This window comes from Gadus chalcogrammus, chromosome 12 (assembly GCF_026213295.1).
Source record: "Gadus chalcogrammus isolate NIFS_2021 chromosome 12, NIFS_Gcha_1.0, whole genome shotgun sequence".
Classification (NCBI taxonomy): Eukaryota; Metazoa; Chordata; class Actinopteri; order Gadiformes; family Gadidae; genus Gadus; species Gadus chalcogrammus.
In genome coordinates, this window is record NC_079423.1 from 18591754 (window position 1) to 18610675 (window position 18922).

Here is an 18922-nt window from a genome sequence, read left to right on the forward strand (position 1 = left end):
GTCCGTAAAACAAGGACCGATAATAACCGCCAGCTACCATGCGCTGTAACCTTACCATAGTTACATGGATTACACTACTTACATAAACTAATGCACAGACACACAGATTGTTACAGAATGACACCCCTCTCATTACCCATTTCCTCTACCCCACCGTAGCCAGCCAGTCACATTGAGTTTAAATCTCCTTACCTTTTCCAAATGTTCACCACTTTGCAAAGTTTGGAGAAATAACCACAATCAACGAGATCTAGATGTAGTGTCAGAAGTGGGATTCGAACACTCTCCTCCAGAGGAGACTACGACCTTAACGCAGCTCCTTAGACCGCGCGGCCATCCTGACGTATGTCAACATACCCTTCGAATCAATAAAAACAACACACCATCATGGTTACTGCTCTCGTATGTTTAAATGTCCGTAAAACATGGACCGATAATAAACCCCAGCTACCATGCGCTGTAACTTTACCATAGTTACATGGGTTACACTACTTAAATAAACTAATGCACACGCACGCACACAGATTGAGACAGAATGACACGCAGACACCCATCTCATTAACCACTTCCACTACCCAACATTAGCCAGCAAGTCACTTTGAGTTTAAATCTCCTTACCTTTTCCAAATTTTCTCCATATTACTAAGTTTGAACAGATAATCACAATCAAGAAGATCCATATAACTTGTCAGAAGTGGGATTCGAAAGCACACCCCCATAGGACAATGCGACCTGAACGCAGCGCCTTAGACCGCTCGGCCATCCTGACGTATTTCATCAAACCCTTCGAATCAATAAACACAAAACGCCATCATGGTTACTGCTCTCGTATGTTCAAATGTCCGTAAAACATGGACCGATAATAAACCCCAGCTACCATGCGCTGTAACGTTACCATAGTTACATGGGTTACACTACTTAAATAAACGAATGCACACGCACGCACACAGATTGAGACAGAATGACACGCAGACACCCATCTCATTAACCACTTACTACCCAACATTAGCCAGCAAGTCACTTTGAGTTTAAATCTCCTTACCTTTTCCAAATTTTCTCCATATTGCTAAGTTTGAACAGATAATCACAATCAACAAGATCCATATAACTTGTCAGAAGTGGGATTCGAAACCACACCCCCATAGGACAATGCGACCTGAACGCAGCGCCTTAGACCGCTCGGCCATCCTGACGTATTTCATCAAACCCTTCGAATCAATAAACACAAAACGCCATCATGGTTACTGCTCTCGTATGTTCAAATGTCCGTAAAACATGGACCGATAATAAACCCCAGCTACCATGCGCTGTAACCTTACCATAGTTACATGGATTACACTACTTACATAAACTAATGCACAGACACGGACGTGCACACAAAGATTGAGACAGAAAGACACCCCTCTCATTACCCATTTCCACTACCCCACCGTAGCCAGCCAGTCACTTTGAGTTTAAATCTCCTTACCTTTTCCAAATGCGACCTGAACGCAGCACCTTAGACCGCGCGGCCATCCTGACGTATGTCATCATACCCTTCGAATCAATAAAAACAACACACCATCATGGTTACTGCTCTCGTATATTCAAATGTCCGTACAACAAGGACCGATAATAAACCCCAGCTACCATGCGCTGTAACGTTACCATAGTTACATGGATTACACTACTTACATAAACTAATGCACCGACACGGACGTGCAAACACACAGATTGAGACAGTGGCCCTCATTTATCAAACGAACGTAGAAATGAGCGCAAATCTGAACGCATGATTCATCTTACGATAGGACCCACGTGAGATTTACGAAACCTTCGTATCACACCAATCCCAGCGTACGAAGGATCTTGGGGCCTCATGTACTAAGACTTGCGTGGATTTCATACTAAAACTTGGCGTACGCCAAAACCAAGAAACTGTCTTACGCACAAATAAATTCAGATGTATCAAAGTGTGCGAACGCATGGATCCAAGCACGTTTCTTTTGTACATCTCAATCCACGTGGAATTGAGCGCACATGCCGAGGTGCCAAACTCCTCCCTGTCCACGCCCTCATTTGAATATGCAATTTCATTTAAATAGGCCTCTGGACCTGAGATTCACCTCGTAATCCGATCACCTGGCACCATGAACAGAGGCAAAAAACGAAACTTCACGGAGTCTGAGCTCGAGATTTTGCTCCACGAGGTAGAAATGCGCAAGCATATGCTATTTGGAACCCTGTCAACAGGGATAAATGCAAAACAAAAGAGAAGTGAGTGGGAGAGTGTTTGCGAGGCCGTCAATGCAGTGGGGTCTCAGCAGCGCACACACTCTGAAATTAAAAAGAAGTGGTCAGACCCCAAGGTGGAGGTGAAGCGGAGGGTTTCTGCCCATCGCCGAAGCGTGACCGCAACAGGTGGGGGGACGGGAGTGGGGGAACTCTCCCCCTTCGATTTGAGAGTGGCCGCTTTGATCGGTGACACGGCTCTCACCGGAGTGGTGGGAGCCCATGAAGGGGACACCGATCATCCCCACGGTAAATATGCTGAAGTCATAAATGCTGTAATTATACTGGTCAATTGGCTGCTTGCAATACACATAAGTCGTGCGTAAAGATGCCAGGATATTAAAGACTTTGACTCGTGTTTATTAACTTACATTTTTTATTTTTGAATAGACAAGCAAGGAGAGGGCACGGATTGCTCCGTCGGCCCTGGCGTCTCCTCCGTCGGCCCCGGCGTCTCCTCCGTCGGCCCCGGCGTCTCCAGCGCCCTTCGGATTTGACCATTTGCGATGTCCTCTAACAACGCTAACGCAGCCATTCTTAAAACAATTTTCTTCATCCATTGCGCATGCTTTTATAGCCACCCATATAATTGCAAGGTGTGTTAATTGTTCATTAGTGTGTCTCTCCTTTTTCCATCAAAAAGATAATGCGCTTTAAAATGATGCGCATCAAAAGTTAGTGCGACATATGTGATGGAAAAAGGGTTATATCGCTCTAACGCCGATTTTGTCGCACTAAGTTAATTCGCTCTGCAGAGGTGGTTTTGGGAAAGTTCTAGCGACATAAAAGTAATGGAAAACGGCTGAAGCGATATAGAATGTCGCGCATGCGCATTGACAACGGAAAATCATCTAGCGGGTTAGAAAAATGCGCTTCAACACGGGGCATTGTGACACAATTTTAATTCGCTATAATCATTCTGTCGATGGAAAACCGTTTAGGCGCTTCTTATGTCGCTACAAATTAATTCGCTTTAAGAGTTAATTCGCTTAAAAATCTGATCGAAAAAGGACTTCTGATGTGCATATCACTCTGATGAGTCATTGTTTTCACCTTTTTTCCCAGTTTCCCAGCGTCACCTCTAAGTGTCGCCAAAGGAACAATAGCTGTAGAAACGTGCGTACGAGCTGGCGTGGGGACCGCACATTTTTACGGTCATTTCACGTTTTGTACATCTGAACGTGAGCGTGGAAAAGGACGTACGCCACGTTTTTGTGCGTACGCAACCTTAGTACATGAGGCCCCTGGTGTTGATAAATACGGCGGCTGAGATTGATCGTAATGAACGTGATACGCCCATATAAAAGCACGTCTTCAGAAGTCTCGCCCCCAACTTTTACGACATGGAGAAACGTCCAACGGTAAAATAGAGGAATTTTTCCGAGACCCAAATGGAGACGCTCGGGTCACTGGTGGATGCGAACCGTCTGGTTTTATTTGGTAGCCTAAAAGCTGGCATTAAAGGCCAGCAAAAGAATGCTATATGGAAGGAAATAACTGTTGCAGTGAATATTGTTTCCAATGTTCGTCGGGCTACGGAAGAGGTTTGTTAATTAAATTAATTAAATAATAAATTAAATGTACAACTTCTGTTATCCAGCTTAAAACATTTCACATATATGCTATTGTTTGCATTCCGTTAAAGTTATTTAATTCCGAATAAGGTGAAGAAAAAATGGTCCGACATGAAGCTCATCACCAAAAAACGTGTTGCGGCTGTGAAGCCGGCCAAGCAAGAAACGGGAGGAGGCCGGTGCAGTGCGACTGCAGCGTAACTCACCGAGATGACTCTGACCATGTAGTGCGCCCTGATGTAGACGATGCCCAACGTTGCTATTTTGGAAAATAAAAGAATCGTGCGTGCCCCCAGGCCATCGGGCTACCATGTTCAGGATTGACATTCTGGCATCGCAAATAATCGGAACATTAACTGAATGGTAGCTTTTGCGGTTGATGTACGCTTAATCATTAATAGATGGTGGCTTCATACGCACATGGGTACAATCAACCGCACCAATCACATTTGGAAACATAGCAATAGCATAAAAATCCCGTTTGATTCCAGTTTGCTGATCGTTAGTGTATGGAATTTAATATAACGTTCAGAGAGGGACAGTATAGCTGCCAAAACTGCTGGCATGGTTCGGATACTTGGCTGGGAAATACCAGACCTGTCCCCGATCTCCCGCTGAAAGGTCCCGGTGGCCAAAAACCCCAAGGTAGAGCACACCTGCACTGGCACAGGTATTGCGTTTAGACGCCTAGTTTCTCGCCTTAACTGTGGCTCCAAAGCATTGCATAGCTCCATTAGGAGATGCCTTGGGAGACGAAAACGACTCAAGAGCCATTCATCGCTCTCGAAAAACTCTCTCTCGTCTTAGACGCGCGTTGAGGTCCTCTAACAGCCAGATCTGCCATTGCTGCGACTCGACCACCTATTTGGCAAAGCTCCTGTTTATATAGACAGCTGAATAAACATTTCACCTGTCACATTCTAATTATTTTCATAGCAATACTGTTTTTAATTAGGGCTGACTTGTTTGTAATTGTTTGAACGGCTGGGCTAATTCCAATTTATTTAGTAATTAATACAGATGTGCAACATGGGCTACTTGTGCTGCTCTATTCATCAGTGAAATACCCGTGTGTTGCGCCAAAAAAACTTGCGTACACGAGCTCAGACCTGACGTGAGATTTCATCGCAGCCTGCGCTCACGTTCAAATTGATAAATGCCAAGCTCAACGTTGAAATGAGCGTAGGCTAGATCCATTTTACGCACGTTTTCTGTCGTACGCTCGTTTGATAAATGATGGCCATTGAGTTTAAATCTCCATACCTTTTCCAAATGTTCTCCATATTACAAAGTTTGAACAGATAATCACAATCAACGAGATCCAAATGTAATGTCAGAAGTGGGATTCGAACCCACGCCTCCAGGGGAGACTGCGACCTGAACGCAGCGCCTTAGACCGCTCGGCCATCCTGACGTATTTCATCAGACCTTTCGAATCAATCAACACAAAACGCCATCATGGTTACTGCTCTCGTATGTTCAAATGTCCGTAAAAGAAGGACCGATATTAATAAACCCCAGCTACCATGCGCTGTAGCCTTACCATAGTTACATGGATTACACTACTTACATAAACGAATGCACAGACACAATGACACCCCTCTCATTACCCATTTCCTCTACCCCACCGTAGCCAGCCAGTCACTTTGAGTTTAAATCTCCTTAACTTTACAAATGTTCTCCATTTTACAAAGATTGAACAGATAATCACAATAATCGAGATCTAGATGTAGTGTCAGAAGTGGGATTCGAACCCGGGCCTCTAGAGGAGACTGCGACCTGAACGCAGCACCGTAGACCACGCGGCCATCCTGACGTATTTCATCACACCCTTCGAATCAATAAAAACAACACACCATCAAGGTTACTGCTCTCGTATGTTTAAATGTCCGTAAAACAAGGACCGATAATAAACCCGAGCTACCATGCGCTGTAACGTTACCATAGTTACATGGGATACACTAATTACATAAACTAATGCACACACACGCACACAGATTGAGACAGAGAGACACTCCTCTCATTTCCAATTTCCACTACCCCACCGTAGCCAGCCAGTCACTTTGAGTCTAAAACTCCTTACCTTTTCCAAATGTTCCCCATATTACAAAGTTTGAACAGATAATCACAATCAACAAGATCCAATTGTATTGTCAGAAGTGGGATTCGAACCCACGCCTATAGAGGAGACACCTCCAGAGGTAAATACGACCTGAACGCGGCGCCTTAGACTGCTCGGCCATCCAGAAGAATTTCATATTGCTGTTAGAATCAAGAAACACATTACACCATCATGGTTAAACTGCTCTTGTGTGTTCAAATGTCCGTAAAGAGACTGAAGGCCGATTTAGGGTTGTTTTAGACGCAGAGACGTAAGCACGTAATTTACACAAGGGACTTGTTTTAGACAAGTTTTGATTTACGGTTCCTTTAAGATTCCTTAAGGATTGCGCGTGTTGCAAGGGGATTCTCCGCCAGAACAGTAGGGGGAGCAACGAACGAATCTGTGGGCGTGGAAGTGGAAATCGCTGGCTTGTTTCTATTTATAATTATCATAATTCGTTCTTGTGTTTTCTTCTTCTCCTTCTTCAAAATTCTTCATTCGCTTCTGTCACGGCCTTTTAAAAATGGCGCTATTATGCTGTAAAACCGGAAATGTGAGACTCCTGAAAGGATGTGGTTAGCTGGCCAATCACAATCTTTGCGAGCTGCGTAGGGCCGTAGTGTTTTAGTCGCATAGTCAGGAATTTTGGCCGACGCACTTAAGCACGTAAGGGGGGATATTTTACCGCGCAAGGGGGGGTTATGTATCTTACGTGCTTACGCGTTACGTCTAAAACAGAGCATATATCGGCCTTGAGGCAGAAAGACACACAGACACCGCTATCATTACACATTTCCACTACCCCAACGTAGTTTGTCACTTTGAGTTTAAACCTCCTTACCTTTTCCAAATGTTCTCCATATTACAAAGTTTGAACAGATAATCACAATCAACGAGATCCAATAGGCGTGTCAGAAGTGGGCTTCGAACCCACACCTCCAGAGGAGACTGCGACCTGAACGCAGCGCCTTAGACCGCCCGGCCATCCTGACGTATTTCATCATACCCTTCGAATCAATAAACTAGGGCTGTCAAAATTAATGCGTTAACGCAGGGTGATTATTTTGTGGAATTAACGCGTTAATTTCTTTAACGCATTAACGCATGCGCAAAATGACCCGCCCAATGTTTCCCACTCTGCACTTGTCGCCGCTATTTGCCGCCGCTATTTGCCGCTCTAGAGTTTTGGCTGAGACACAAGATGGATACAGAACCAAAATAAGTTGTTGGCCCTCTGGATGGAAAGTTTGAATATAAAAAAAACAAAGATGGAACACCGAAGCACTTCCAGCCTAAAATACCATATCAACGCTAAGCATGCGTTTGTCGGCGCTTCAAGTTCTGGGGCAAGACCAGGGGGCTTGCTTCAGACAACGCTCACGAAGGCCGTGCATTAAGTAAGTCTTTTTCTGAGAACTTGACCCAAAAAATTGCCAAATGGATTGCAAAAGACAGTCGGCTGATTAATATTGTCGAGGACAAGGGCCTCGCGGAAGTGTTACAAGTTGCTTCACGCGACGCATTCTACAAGCCACCGTCAAGAGGCACAGTAATGACTAAAATCCACGACCTCTACAAAACGGAAAAGAAAAAGAAAGAAGAGGATTTGGCTGTAGCTGACTATGTCGCCCTCGCAGGAGACCACTGGACCTCTGTGAGTAACAACAATTACCTGGGTGTAACTGCACATCGTATCACTAAAACATGGGAACTGAAGTCGTTTGCACTAACTACAATGAAAACAGAAGAGCGTCACTTTGCAGAAGTGTTACGACCCCTCCCTTTCGGCAGCTGATTACTTCCTGCAGGAGTTGGCTGAAAGGGAGGGTCGTTAGGGCAAGTTGCTCACACCTGGCTAGGCCTCTACCCAAGGTGATATAAGCCAGCCTGGTCTCATTGTCTCTCTCTCCCCTAGGCTCCACGCTGCTACAGGTTGTTGGTTCTTGGTTCTTTTGTTGGCTTCCTTTTACACTCAACAGCAGCACACACGTCTCACTCATCCATGCACTACATTCACCACTGATGCCACTACTCTCCACACCTCATGCTATTGGTAGATACGATTGTTTAAGTTATAATAAAACCTTTTCATTTATCACTTTCAACCTGACTTGTCTCCCCTCCTTGTCACATATGCTGAGCCAGTTTGTGACAAGTGGGGGCTCGTCCGGGATCAATTTACTAGGATTAAAATAGCTTGAATTTTGACTACTGGTAAATTGGCCCGGTTTAGGTTGGTGTGTGCTTCCTCCTCTTGCAGACAATGGTTTTTGGTTTGCTTTGTTGGAGTGTACACTACTTGTTGTTGGACATGGCTGACTGTGCTGTGGTTAATCATCAACTGTTCTGGGAGGGGAAATGTCAGGTTGTTGTCGGTGCTGGTTATTTCTTGTAGGAAATTAAAGGAGAGGTATTTGGTCCATTTCTGTTTGTGGTGAAGGTGATTAGATTTGACTGGGGCTTTGCGGTTAGCCCTACCTGGGGTATGTTGGTATCTGTTGGAGCAGGAGTTTCTACCCCCTGTTAGGTTTGGTAGCGGGTTCCTCTAGGGGACTCGTGGTGATCAATTTAGGTGGCGGCGAAGGTGGGTAGAGCTATTAGCTCGGGAGCACCTCTAGGGTTGGGAGAGGGTTTCCAGTCCTCTGGTTGCCTTCTTCACACCGCTGGTTTCGCGTGCATAAGTACCCCCCACCATTAACTACACGAAGACTAGGGCAAGTTAGTTAGCTAGTTTTAATGGTTGTAGTTAACATCAGGATAGGGGTGGGGCTCCTGTTCATCTGTTACCTCAGGTTTTGGGTTTTCGGCGTGTCTCAGCCAAGAGTTGTAACTTGTTAGGCTGGTTTGTTTTTGAGGATGGCTTCCCTGGTGGAGAGTTCATCCAGGAACCTTCACAGGCTTTGCTAGAGCAGTGCACTAAAGAACAACTTCTTAGGATAGCAGAGCACTATGAAGTTGACATTCCAGATAAGAAGTTAAAGGAGAGTGTGAAGACCTGCTTAAGGGATGGTCTGTTTGAGGCTGGAGTTTTGTGCTGGCAGCCAGTTAGCAGTCCAGTGACTAGTGTAGTGCCTAATCCTGGAGCTCTAACATTTGAACAACAGAAGGAGTTGCTGCAGTTGCAGTTAAAACAGCAGTTAGAGTTGGAGAGGTTGAAATCTGAAAAGGAAGTAGAGTTGGAAACTATAAAGCATAAAACTGAGTGTGCCAAGTTGGAAATGCAACAGCATCAACTACAGCTGGTAAGAGAGGGTAAACTTTCAGATATGGGGAGAGCGGATAGTTTTGAGGCCTCAGGGGGCAAGTCCCAGGGTGACCTGGTTAATAATCTCCGCCTGCTTCCCAGGTTTAGTGAGTCTGATCCAGATTCATTTTTTTCTCTGTTTGAGAGGATAGCAGACCAGATGTAGACAGAACGATGCTGTTACAGTGTGTTCTGACTGGAAGGGCCCAGGAGCAGGGGCGTCAGCTCACCCAATACCATACAGGGGCACAATGGGGCACCAAAATGAAATGCGAGCGTGCGAAGCGCGCAAGCTAAAAAAATTTTGGGCAATTATTTATTTAAAAAAAGCATGGGCACAGATAATTAATGCAAGCACGCAAGCAAATATTTTATAGCACTTATTTATTATCATAAAGCGTATCTTCATTAAATATCTGTCAACAAACATGAACTTGAAAACTGAAAACTTGAAATGTGCAACTGTAAAAGGAAAAACAAAAAAAAAACACCTCTACATACATGTCTGTGTTTATCATTTCTATTTCAGACCATCCTATGATGGTGTGATGGTGATGATCCTATGAGGTGTGTATATCATGGCCAGAAAGATAGGGGAGCTGTTCATTTTTTTAACAGTAAACGGTAGCGCCTCTGCTTCATTTTTGCGAAGCTGTCGATCAATTGCTTAATTTGGAGAGTTCTCCTCGCTCAACCGACATGATGGCAAGATGATGAAGCCTATCTTGCCCCATTGTGCTCCTCAACCAAGTGTGAAGGCGTCTCAGTACGCTGAATGTCCTTTCACAACTGCAGCTGGACACAGGAATGGTCAGACATATTTTAATGACCTGTGTCAGTGTAGGGAACATGACATTATCGAGTAAACCGAAAAGACATTGCATGTCAGTAATTGGCAGGCTCTCCTGCTTTCTGTCCAGGTAATGTTTCGCTACCCACACCTCCTCTTGTTTAAGATCAACATTGTAGTGATCTGCGAGACCTCTGAGGTCCTCCTCTTTGAGAAAGGTGCTCGAGCCTGGGTTACAGGCCTGAACACCCTTCAGAACAACGCTGTTCAGAGATGAAAAGCGTTGCTCCAGCTCCGCAATCATCCTGTCTAGGCAAGGTAGGTAGACATTTGTTCTCAATTTTTCAGCATTGCCTAGGTCACTCGCTGCCCCACAACTAGACTCGACTATGTACTCCTCCAGGCGTCTTTGCTTTTGCCTTTGTCTTGGAACACATGACTCAGGGATTTGGTGCGTTTCGCACAAGGCCTTTGCACGGTCATATACCTCCGTCGCTTTGGGGTCAGTGCGCATTTCTTTTAGAGTGGCACGCACAGCGCATTTAAACTCCTCTGCTTTTGCCAGGTCCACAGTTTCACTTTGCAGGTATTTGTGAAGACTTTCTGTCACAGACAAAAAAGTCTTGAAGACCATCAACAGATAAATTGTGGTGAACCTGGCAAGGTTGGCATGCAAACCCACAGCCGTGGGGTTGCTGATGTTGGACAGGCACGTGAGAACTGCGGGGAAATTCTCTATCATAGCGTTGATTGACCTCAGCTGGCACGACCATCGGGTCTTGGACAGCTGTACCAGCTCAGAAGGCTGTAAGCCAAGCTGTTTCTGGGTCTCCTTAAACTTGTCGTGGTTAACAAGGGAGCCTGAAAAGAATGTATACACATTCTGCAGGAGGTCAAATAAATTCCTGGCCTCTGGTATGGCTTGACATGTGCAACACAGCACTAAATTCAATTGATGTGCATAGCAATGCACATAAATGGCCATGGGATGGTTCTCTCTGAACTTAGCTTGGACCCCTCCAACAGTCCCACTCATGACTGAGGCGCCATCATAAGCCTGTGCAACCACCTTCACATGATCTATGCCATTCAATCTTAGCTGATCTTCAATTGCAGTGGTAATGGACACTGCATCAAACCCTTTCAAATCTGTCATGGCTAGCAAATGCTCTTTCACACTCCCCCCAGCAACATAACGAACACACACAGCTAGCTGCTCAGTGGTGCCATCTCTCGCTTCATCTGCCATTACTGAAAACATTCCAGCCTCCTTTATTTCTTGACTGATAGCTTTTACTATCTCTTGGGCACAGCATTGAATGACCTCATTTTGGGATGAAGGTGATAAGTATGTACTGTGAGATGGTGGTGAATATGCCTGAAGAAAAGGATCAAACTCTTTCAAGAGGTTCATACACTCCAGAAAGTTTCCCTGGTTGTCGCTGGACATGCCCTCATCATGGCCACGGAATGGGATATTTTGTTTACCCAAAAACTTGGTAACAGCCACAACCCGGCTGAAGTATTCGCGTCTCTCTTTGATTTCACGCTCACTTGCAGAATCCAACTGCTCGACAACACTGCCATGAGCCGCACTGGCTTTACAACTACACCAAGACTCCATGCCTGCCTTATGGGCTGGTGATTTCTCATGCTCTCTATAGACATCCAGAGCTTTTTTCCAATTTTGAAAGCCAGTGTTTACAAATGTGTCATTCTTCAAATGTTTCCCAAATATTCTACAGGGAGAACAAAAGGCTGCATCTTTAGACTTGGAATATTCCAGAAGCATGTGCAGAGCAGTTCCCAACAGTAGTTCCTAACAGTAGCACGCAAGTGGGAAATAGAAGGAAAAGTCACAACTATAGGGACCGACAGCGCACGCAATATGATCGCTGCGGCTAGACTTTTGACATTTGAGCACATGCCTTGCATAGCTCACATCCTACAGAGAAGCATCACGGTGAGCCTCTCTGACAGCGGATTTGTGCATGCATTCTCCAAGTCTCGCAAAATTGTGGTCCACTTCAAACACAGTCCGGCAAACACCGCGGAGCTTCAAGCATAACAAGCTGCCCTTGGACAGAAGCAGGAGCCGCTTGTCCAGGACGTTCCAACACGTTGGAATTCGACGGTGGATATGGTCAAGCGTCTGAACCGCAATCAAGCAGCAATAAAAGCAACCCTGGACCAACAGCAGCACATACTCATTATGCTGACACCACCAGAATGGGACAAGGTGCAAAGACTTGAGACTCTTCTAGAGCCCTGTCGGTAAGTAATCCACATATTAATTATTGATAGGCCTATAGTTTGAAATAAAATGTAATTGATTAAATTGAAATTATATGTTACCTTTTTGTAAACTACCAACTTCTGTTGTAATAACTTAAGTGTGTGTGTGTGTGTGTGTGTGTGTGTGTGTGTGTGTGTGTGTGTGTTCCTGGGTGGGGAGGCCTATGTATCCTGCTCTGTTGTACTGCCTGCCCTCTGCCACTTGCGTCGTGTAATGGAGGTCTCTGATGAGGACCCTGCATATGTGGTGCGATTTAAGACGGCATTCAAAGAAGACCGAGCCTCCCGCCAAGAAAAGACCAACAACGCATGGCTCAAGCTTGCAACGGCCCTGGATCCACGCTTTAAAGACTTGAAGACCCTGCCCAAGAGTGAAAGAGAAGAGGTGTGGACCACACTGGGATGCATGCTGCATGAACAATCACCAAGAAGGTCTCCACAGACTTCTGAAGATTGGCCACCCAAGAAGAAAATGAGCCTGCTCCTACAAATGTGCTCAGATTCTGATTCTGATGAGGAGGTGCAGCCTGGCAGAGACATACACAGGTACAGGGCAGAGCCCTGCATTAGTATGGAGGACTGTCCCTTGCAGTGGTGGTCTGCTCATTCAGGAGCCCATGAAAAGCTGGCCCTGCTGGCTCGCAAATATCTAGCGACTCCTGCATCCACAGTTCCATGTGAAAGACTCTTCTCAGTGGCAGGCCACATCGTGCAAAATAAACGGTCAGCCTTACTTTCAGAAAATGTCAACCAGTTAGTTTGCCATCAAGACGATTACAATTATTCTTTCGAATCAATAAACAGAACACATCATCATGGTTACTGCTCTCGTATGTTCAAATGTCCGTAAAACAAGGACCAATAATACACCCCAGCTACCATGCTCTGTAACGTTACCATATTTACATGGGTTACATAAACTAATGCACACACACGTACGTGCACGAGAACACGCACGCACGCACACACACACACAGATTGAGACAGAAAGACACGCAGACATCCCTCTCATTACACATTTCCACTACCCCACCGTAGCCAGCCTGTCACTTTTAGTTTAAACCTCCTTACCTTTTCCAAATGTTCTCCATATTACAAAGTTTGAACAGATAATCACAATCAACGACATCCAATAGTAGAGTCAGAAGTGAGATTCGAAACCACGCCACCAGAGGAGACTACGATCTGAACACAGCACCTTAAATGTCTGTAAAACAAGGACCGATAATAAACCCCAGCGAACATGCGCTGTAACGTTACCATAGTTGCATGGGTTACACTACTTGCATATGTAACTAATGCACACACACACACACACACCCCTCTCATTCATTACACATTTCCACTACCCCACCGTAGCCTCACTTTGAGTTTGAACCTCCTTATCAAGTTTGAACAGATAATCACAATCAACGAGATCCAAAAGTAGTGTCAGAAGTGGGATTCGAACCCACGCCTCCAGAGGAGACTGCGACCTGAACGCAGCGCCTTAAGGTGCGGCCACACCAGACGCGTATCTCGCGAACTTCGCGTATAAAATCGCAATTTTTTCCATAGGGAACCATTGGTTTACACGCGTATTACGCGTTTCACGCGTATAAGCAACATTTTACGCGTGTAACGCGCGTATGAGGCGCGTATATTTACGCGCTATACGCGCGTATATCGCGTACATTTCAAGAGTTCAAAAAATTGAACTTTTTACGCTCATACGCATGACGATTAGCCGCGTTGCCCAATCAGCGTTGAGCTTGACCCGACGTCACTGGCAGAGAGTAGTGAGCTTGGACAGAAGCATACGGCCGACATCTTTCTTTATTCTGTGTGGAAATAGTAACATAGTTACGCCATTAAATGCTTTTATGGAAACATTTCTAGCGAGAAATGTGCATTTTACTTTCATAATGTTCGCTCGGTGAATGTGAAGGATGTTTGGTTTGATAGTTATGACGAAGAGGGAACACTCCGTTCACTTGCATGGACAGAGTCTCTGGTTACTAAGCAACCTCAACGTATTGGCGGACTATATATCTGCTGATCAACACTACGAATGCTGGAAACACACCAGACACACCATGTGAAGTTATTTAACCCGATTATTGTTATTTATATCCGAGATTATTTAATCTAACCCGATCTAAACTCTATCACCTAAACACGGCGGCGTTTTGGTTTCCTACCTCGGACTCCAGCGCAGCCACGCCCGACAACTTTCTTTATTCTGGGTGGAAATAGTAACATAGTTACGCCATTAAATGCGTTTATGGAAACATTTTTAGCGAGAAATGTGCATTTTACTTTCGTAATGTTCGCTCGGTGAATGTGAAGGATGTTTGGTTTGATAGTTATGACGAAGAGGGAACGCTCCGTTCACTTGCATGGACATGGACTCATCTAGGCGAGTGACGTAGGCGCGTATGGCGCGTATGCAACCATTTTTGACACAAAATGGTCAAGCAACATTTTACGCGCGTATCTCGCGTAAAAATTATGCGAGATACGCGTCTGGTGTGGCCGCACCTTTAGACCGCTCGGCCATCCTGACGACGCTATTATTCATTCGAAATAATCAATAAAAACAACACACCATCATGGTTACTGCTCTCGTATGTTCAAATGATAAACCCCAGCGAACATGCGCTGTAACGTTACCATAGTTGCATGGGTTACACTACTTACAAATGTAACTAATGCGCACACACACACACACACACACACACACACACACACACACACACACACACACACACACAGAGAAAAACACGCACACACTCCTCTCATTCATTACACATTTCCACTACCCGACCGTAGCCTCTCACTTTGAGTTTGAACCTCATATCAAGTTTGAACAGATAGTCACAATCAACGAGATCCAAAATAAATGTCAGAAGTGGGATTCGAACCCACGCCTCCAGAGGAGACTGCGACCTGAAAACAGCGCCTTAAGGCCGATATATGCTCTGTTTTAGACGTAACGCGTAAGCACGTAAGATACATAACCCCCCCTTGCGCGGTAAAATATCCCCCCTTAAGGCCGATTTAGGGTCGTTTTAGACGCAGAGACGTAAGCACGTAATTTACACAAGAGACTTGTTTTAGACAAGTTTTGATTTACGGTTCCTTTAAGGTTCCTTAAGGATTGCGCGTGTTGCAAGGGGATTCTCCGCCAGAACAGTAGGGGGAGCAACGAACAAATCTGTGGGCGTGGAAGAGGAAATCGCTGGCTTGTTTACATTTATAATCATAGCCGCGGGAACGTATTCTCAGCAGGGGGTGCTGGAAAAAAAAACTCAGCCTGGACTACACTTGCAACTCGCTACATTGATAAAAAAGATAGCCTATATAGCAGCGCAGCTCAATTACACCAGTGCATGCGCGCACAGTCGAAAATCGATCGTTGTGTTCACTTCACACCATGGTTCACATCCAGCTGCTCACAGAACAAGTTTAGCGCACCACCGCTCCCCTCACACTTTTTCATATAACTTTTTTTCAGCACTAGGTCATATGAGCATTAAATAAATGCTGCTTCTCAAAATGCCTTGGACAGCAGCGACGATGACCCGCTTTGCCACGGGCCGAAACAGTGCGGAGCGACCACAGCCAGAGCGAACACAGCGGGGCAGAGGAGTGTCAGGAATAGTCTTTTGTGTACACATCAGTACGGCCTATTTGCACTACTGTTTAGTGGCAATGCAGTGTTTTATTCTATGCCTTTTAATTTTCGTATATTATTTCAATGAATACAATTTATTTATTTATAAAAACAAGATCTGGGCCCCGTTTACCGATAACGATGGATCTTCGCTCGTACGATCATTCTCCCGATGGATCTTGCGATCCATCGATAATTTCTTTGTCGCGTTTCCCGAAACTCCTCTTAACGTGAACGCGCATTCGCTGCACTCACGACGTCGTAGGATTGTAACTGTCTACTGACACGGTGCTGAAATGGGCTCCGTAGGAGGGGGAGACGCAGGAATGTCGCAGGAAAATTGTGTTAAAAAGGGTTAAAATATATCCCCATCAAGGACAACAGCAGAGTAGCCTACGAAAAAAATAGACTGCAATTATATGAATGCTAAAGACATTAAAACACAATTGATTAGGCTTAAACCGACATATATCAGTCCTAATCCTGAATGCACTGTGCGTTTTACGGCATTTTCCCCCCTGAAATAATTCCTCTTCACACCTGTGAATAACCCGGGAGATGTCCATGATGAGGAATACAACGAAGCCCACCGTCTGGCCCGGTGCATCGTTGATTGCACGATCGGGAGGTGGAAGTTGCGCTTTAGATGCCTTCACAAGTCAGACGGAGGGCTCCAGTTTTCGCCAGCCAAGTCATGCGCCGTGATATGTGTGACGGCTATGTTGCACAACATTGCAGCTAAGATTGGGGTGGCATTGCTTGAACCGGAGGACGCTGAGGACGATGACGACGAGGAAGATCGGTGTGAGGACGGCCTCCCTCATAACTACGCGGCTGGTTTTCATGCGCGTCGAAGAGTGATTGAGACTTTTTTTTAACCCCCTCCACCCTCCCACATGTCACTAAACATTCCCGTCACCGTGACCAATCCCCACCATATCCCAGCCTTTTGCCTGCTCCTTTGCTTGTTTTTTATAATTTATTTTAAAAAAAATTTATTTTCATTTATTTTCTTTTATTTTTTACATTAATTTATGCTACGTTTTATGAGTAGCCTATGTCAGTCTGCACAAATCCCGTTTTATTTTGGCCATTTTAACATCTTTATTAATAAATAAATTAATAATCTTTATTAATTACCAAACTAAGAACATAAAGGCGCAATGCATTTTAATAAAACGCATCCAATAGACGGAATGTCCGATGGTGACGCCACTGAGGCTATAGCTGACGATGCTCTTAGCGTCCTACGAGTACCTATGAGCACCCCTGGAGTACTCGTTAGCTACGAGCGTTTTCAAGACGTTCGTTCCCAACGATGCTTTCGGGAAACGCGGTGAAAACTCCACGATGCCCTTTCGACGCACTTCACGACAGTGTTGTTTTCGTCAGGCAAGACGAAAACGAAAATGACGTTGTCAGACCCCTTTTTTCCATGACGAAAATGAGACTAAGACGAACGTCACCAAAGCCATATAAAGACTAAAATGTGACGAAAAATGTAGACATTTTCGTCAGACGAGAACTAGACGAGACTAAATTGTTAGTGAGAGCATGTGAGCGGAGCGGAGCGGGGAGCGGGTGGTGGAGCGGAGCGGAAGAAATACGTTGGAGCGGGTTGGAGCGCAGAGCGGTTTTAAATTCAAAGGCCGGAGCGGGGATTTCACTCCGCTCCAGTCCGCTCTAGTCCGCTCCGATTTTAACTGCTTCTAGCGGCTTACATGTAGGTGGTTCACGTAGAATAGAATGGGTTTCAATGGGAGCATCCAAGCAACCTGATTGGATAAAACGCGTCACGTGAGACCCTTCCACCCCCCCCCCCCCCCCCGCAACACTGGCTCGTGTGCTCGCGCGCAGCTGCGCCTGCACGCACACGGCACACACACACTCATACACTACAGAGAGAGGCTGGTGGACGAGTTTTCGTTGGACTAAAACTAGACTAAAACCTTTTGAGTTTTCGTCAGACTAAAACTAGACTAAAACTTTCAAAGATAGAAATGACTAAAATGGGACTAAAACTAAGAAGCATTTCGTCAAAAAGACTAAGACTAAAACTAAATCTAAAATGCCTGCCAAAAACAACACTGCTTCACGATCCACTTAGGCTAACGACGCTTTCGGGAAACGGGGCCCAGAGCCATTGTGTGGATGCTTCTTTTGTTTTTTATTTGTTCTTCTAATTAAGTTTGATAAGCTAGAAAGACACAATTATGTTTAGATTGAGATGTTCCTCAATGTTGCTTTGAAATCGTGTACAAACCCTGATACACATTTGATAATGTGTGCATGTGTGGGTGTGTGTCTGTATGTGCATGCATGCGTGTGTGCGCGTGCCTGTGTGTGTGTTCGCGTGCGTGCGTGTGTGTGTTCATGACTCATGATAGCATCAGCCCTCCTCCATTAGAGCGTGGTAACCACACAGCTTCACCCAGCGGCCTCAGGCTATCAGACCTGCTATCTGTCAGACCTGCTATCTGTAGGCGGTACGGCTGTAAGTGATGGTCAAACCATCTGACATGAGTCACAGCCCCTTTAATAGCATCTCACGGATGAGAGGGGGGGGGGGCGTAATGGAGGAGGTGATGGGGGGCGGGGACAGGTAATAACTGATAATGAGAACAACAAGGCTCTCACTGTGGAGGTACCCAGCTGTCCTCCAGTGGTGATGCATGAGTGTGTGGGTGTGTAGTGATTTGGTTTGTGATTGTGTGTGTTTGGCTGTTTGTTTGTGTATGTAAGTGTATATGTATCTATGTGTGTGTGTCTGTTTGTGTGCGTCCTCTAAATGTATGAGGGCAGTGAGGCGATAGTTCTCCGGTGTATCGATGTTCCCTCCGGAGGTACGGAGCGTATCGCCGGTGATTCCTCATGGCACCCGGTGAGGCCATAGTTTTGTAAAAACACACACTGGCAATTCACTGAACACAAGGGCCCTGCTGTCCACAACACAACAGGACACACAACAGTGTTAAAACCGCTGGGTGGA

General features: G+C 45.4%; 1 protein-coding gene and 1 non-coding gene across 2 annotated transcripts; both read right to left on the reverse strand.

Moving 5' to 3' along the window:
• Positions 1-5176: 5176 nt before the first annotated feature.
• Positions 5177-5259, reverse strand: trnal-cag (transfer RNA leucine (anticodon CAG)). The gene has a single exon. It is a non-coding gene; the product is annotated as a tRNA-Leu (tRNA).
• A 4593-nt stretch (positions 5260-9852) lies between these two features.
• Positions 9853-11607, reverse strand: LOC130392743 (zinc finger MYM-type protein 1-like). The gene has a single exon (XM_056603252.1). It carries the CDS (start codon positions 11605-11607, stop codon positions 9853-9855), a length of 1755 nt encoding a protein of 584 aa, XP_056459227.1.
• Positions 11608-18922: the final 7315 nt, after the last annotated feature.

Excerpts from the sequence above, each read along its gene's own strand:
- LOC130392743 (XM_056603252.1), bottom strand. The coding sequence starts at position 11,607 with ATGGAGTCTTGGTGTAGTTGTAAAGCCAGTGCGGCTCATGGCAGTGTT.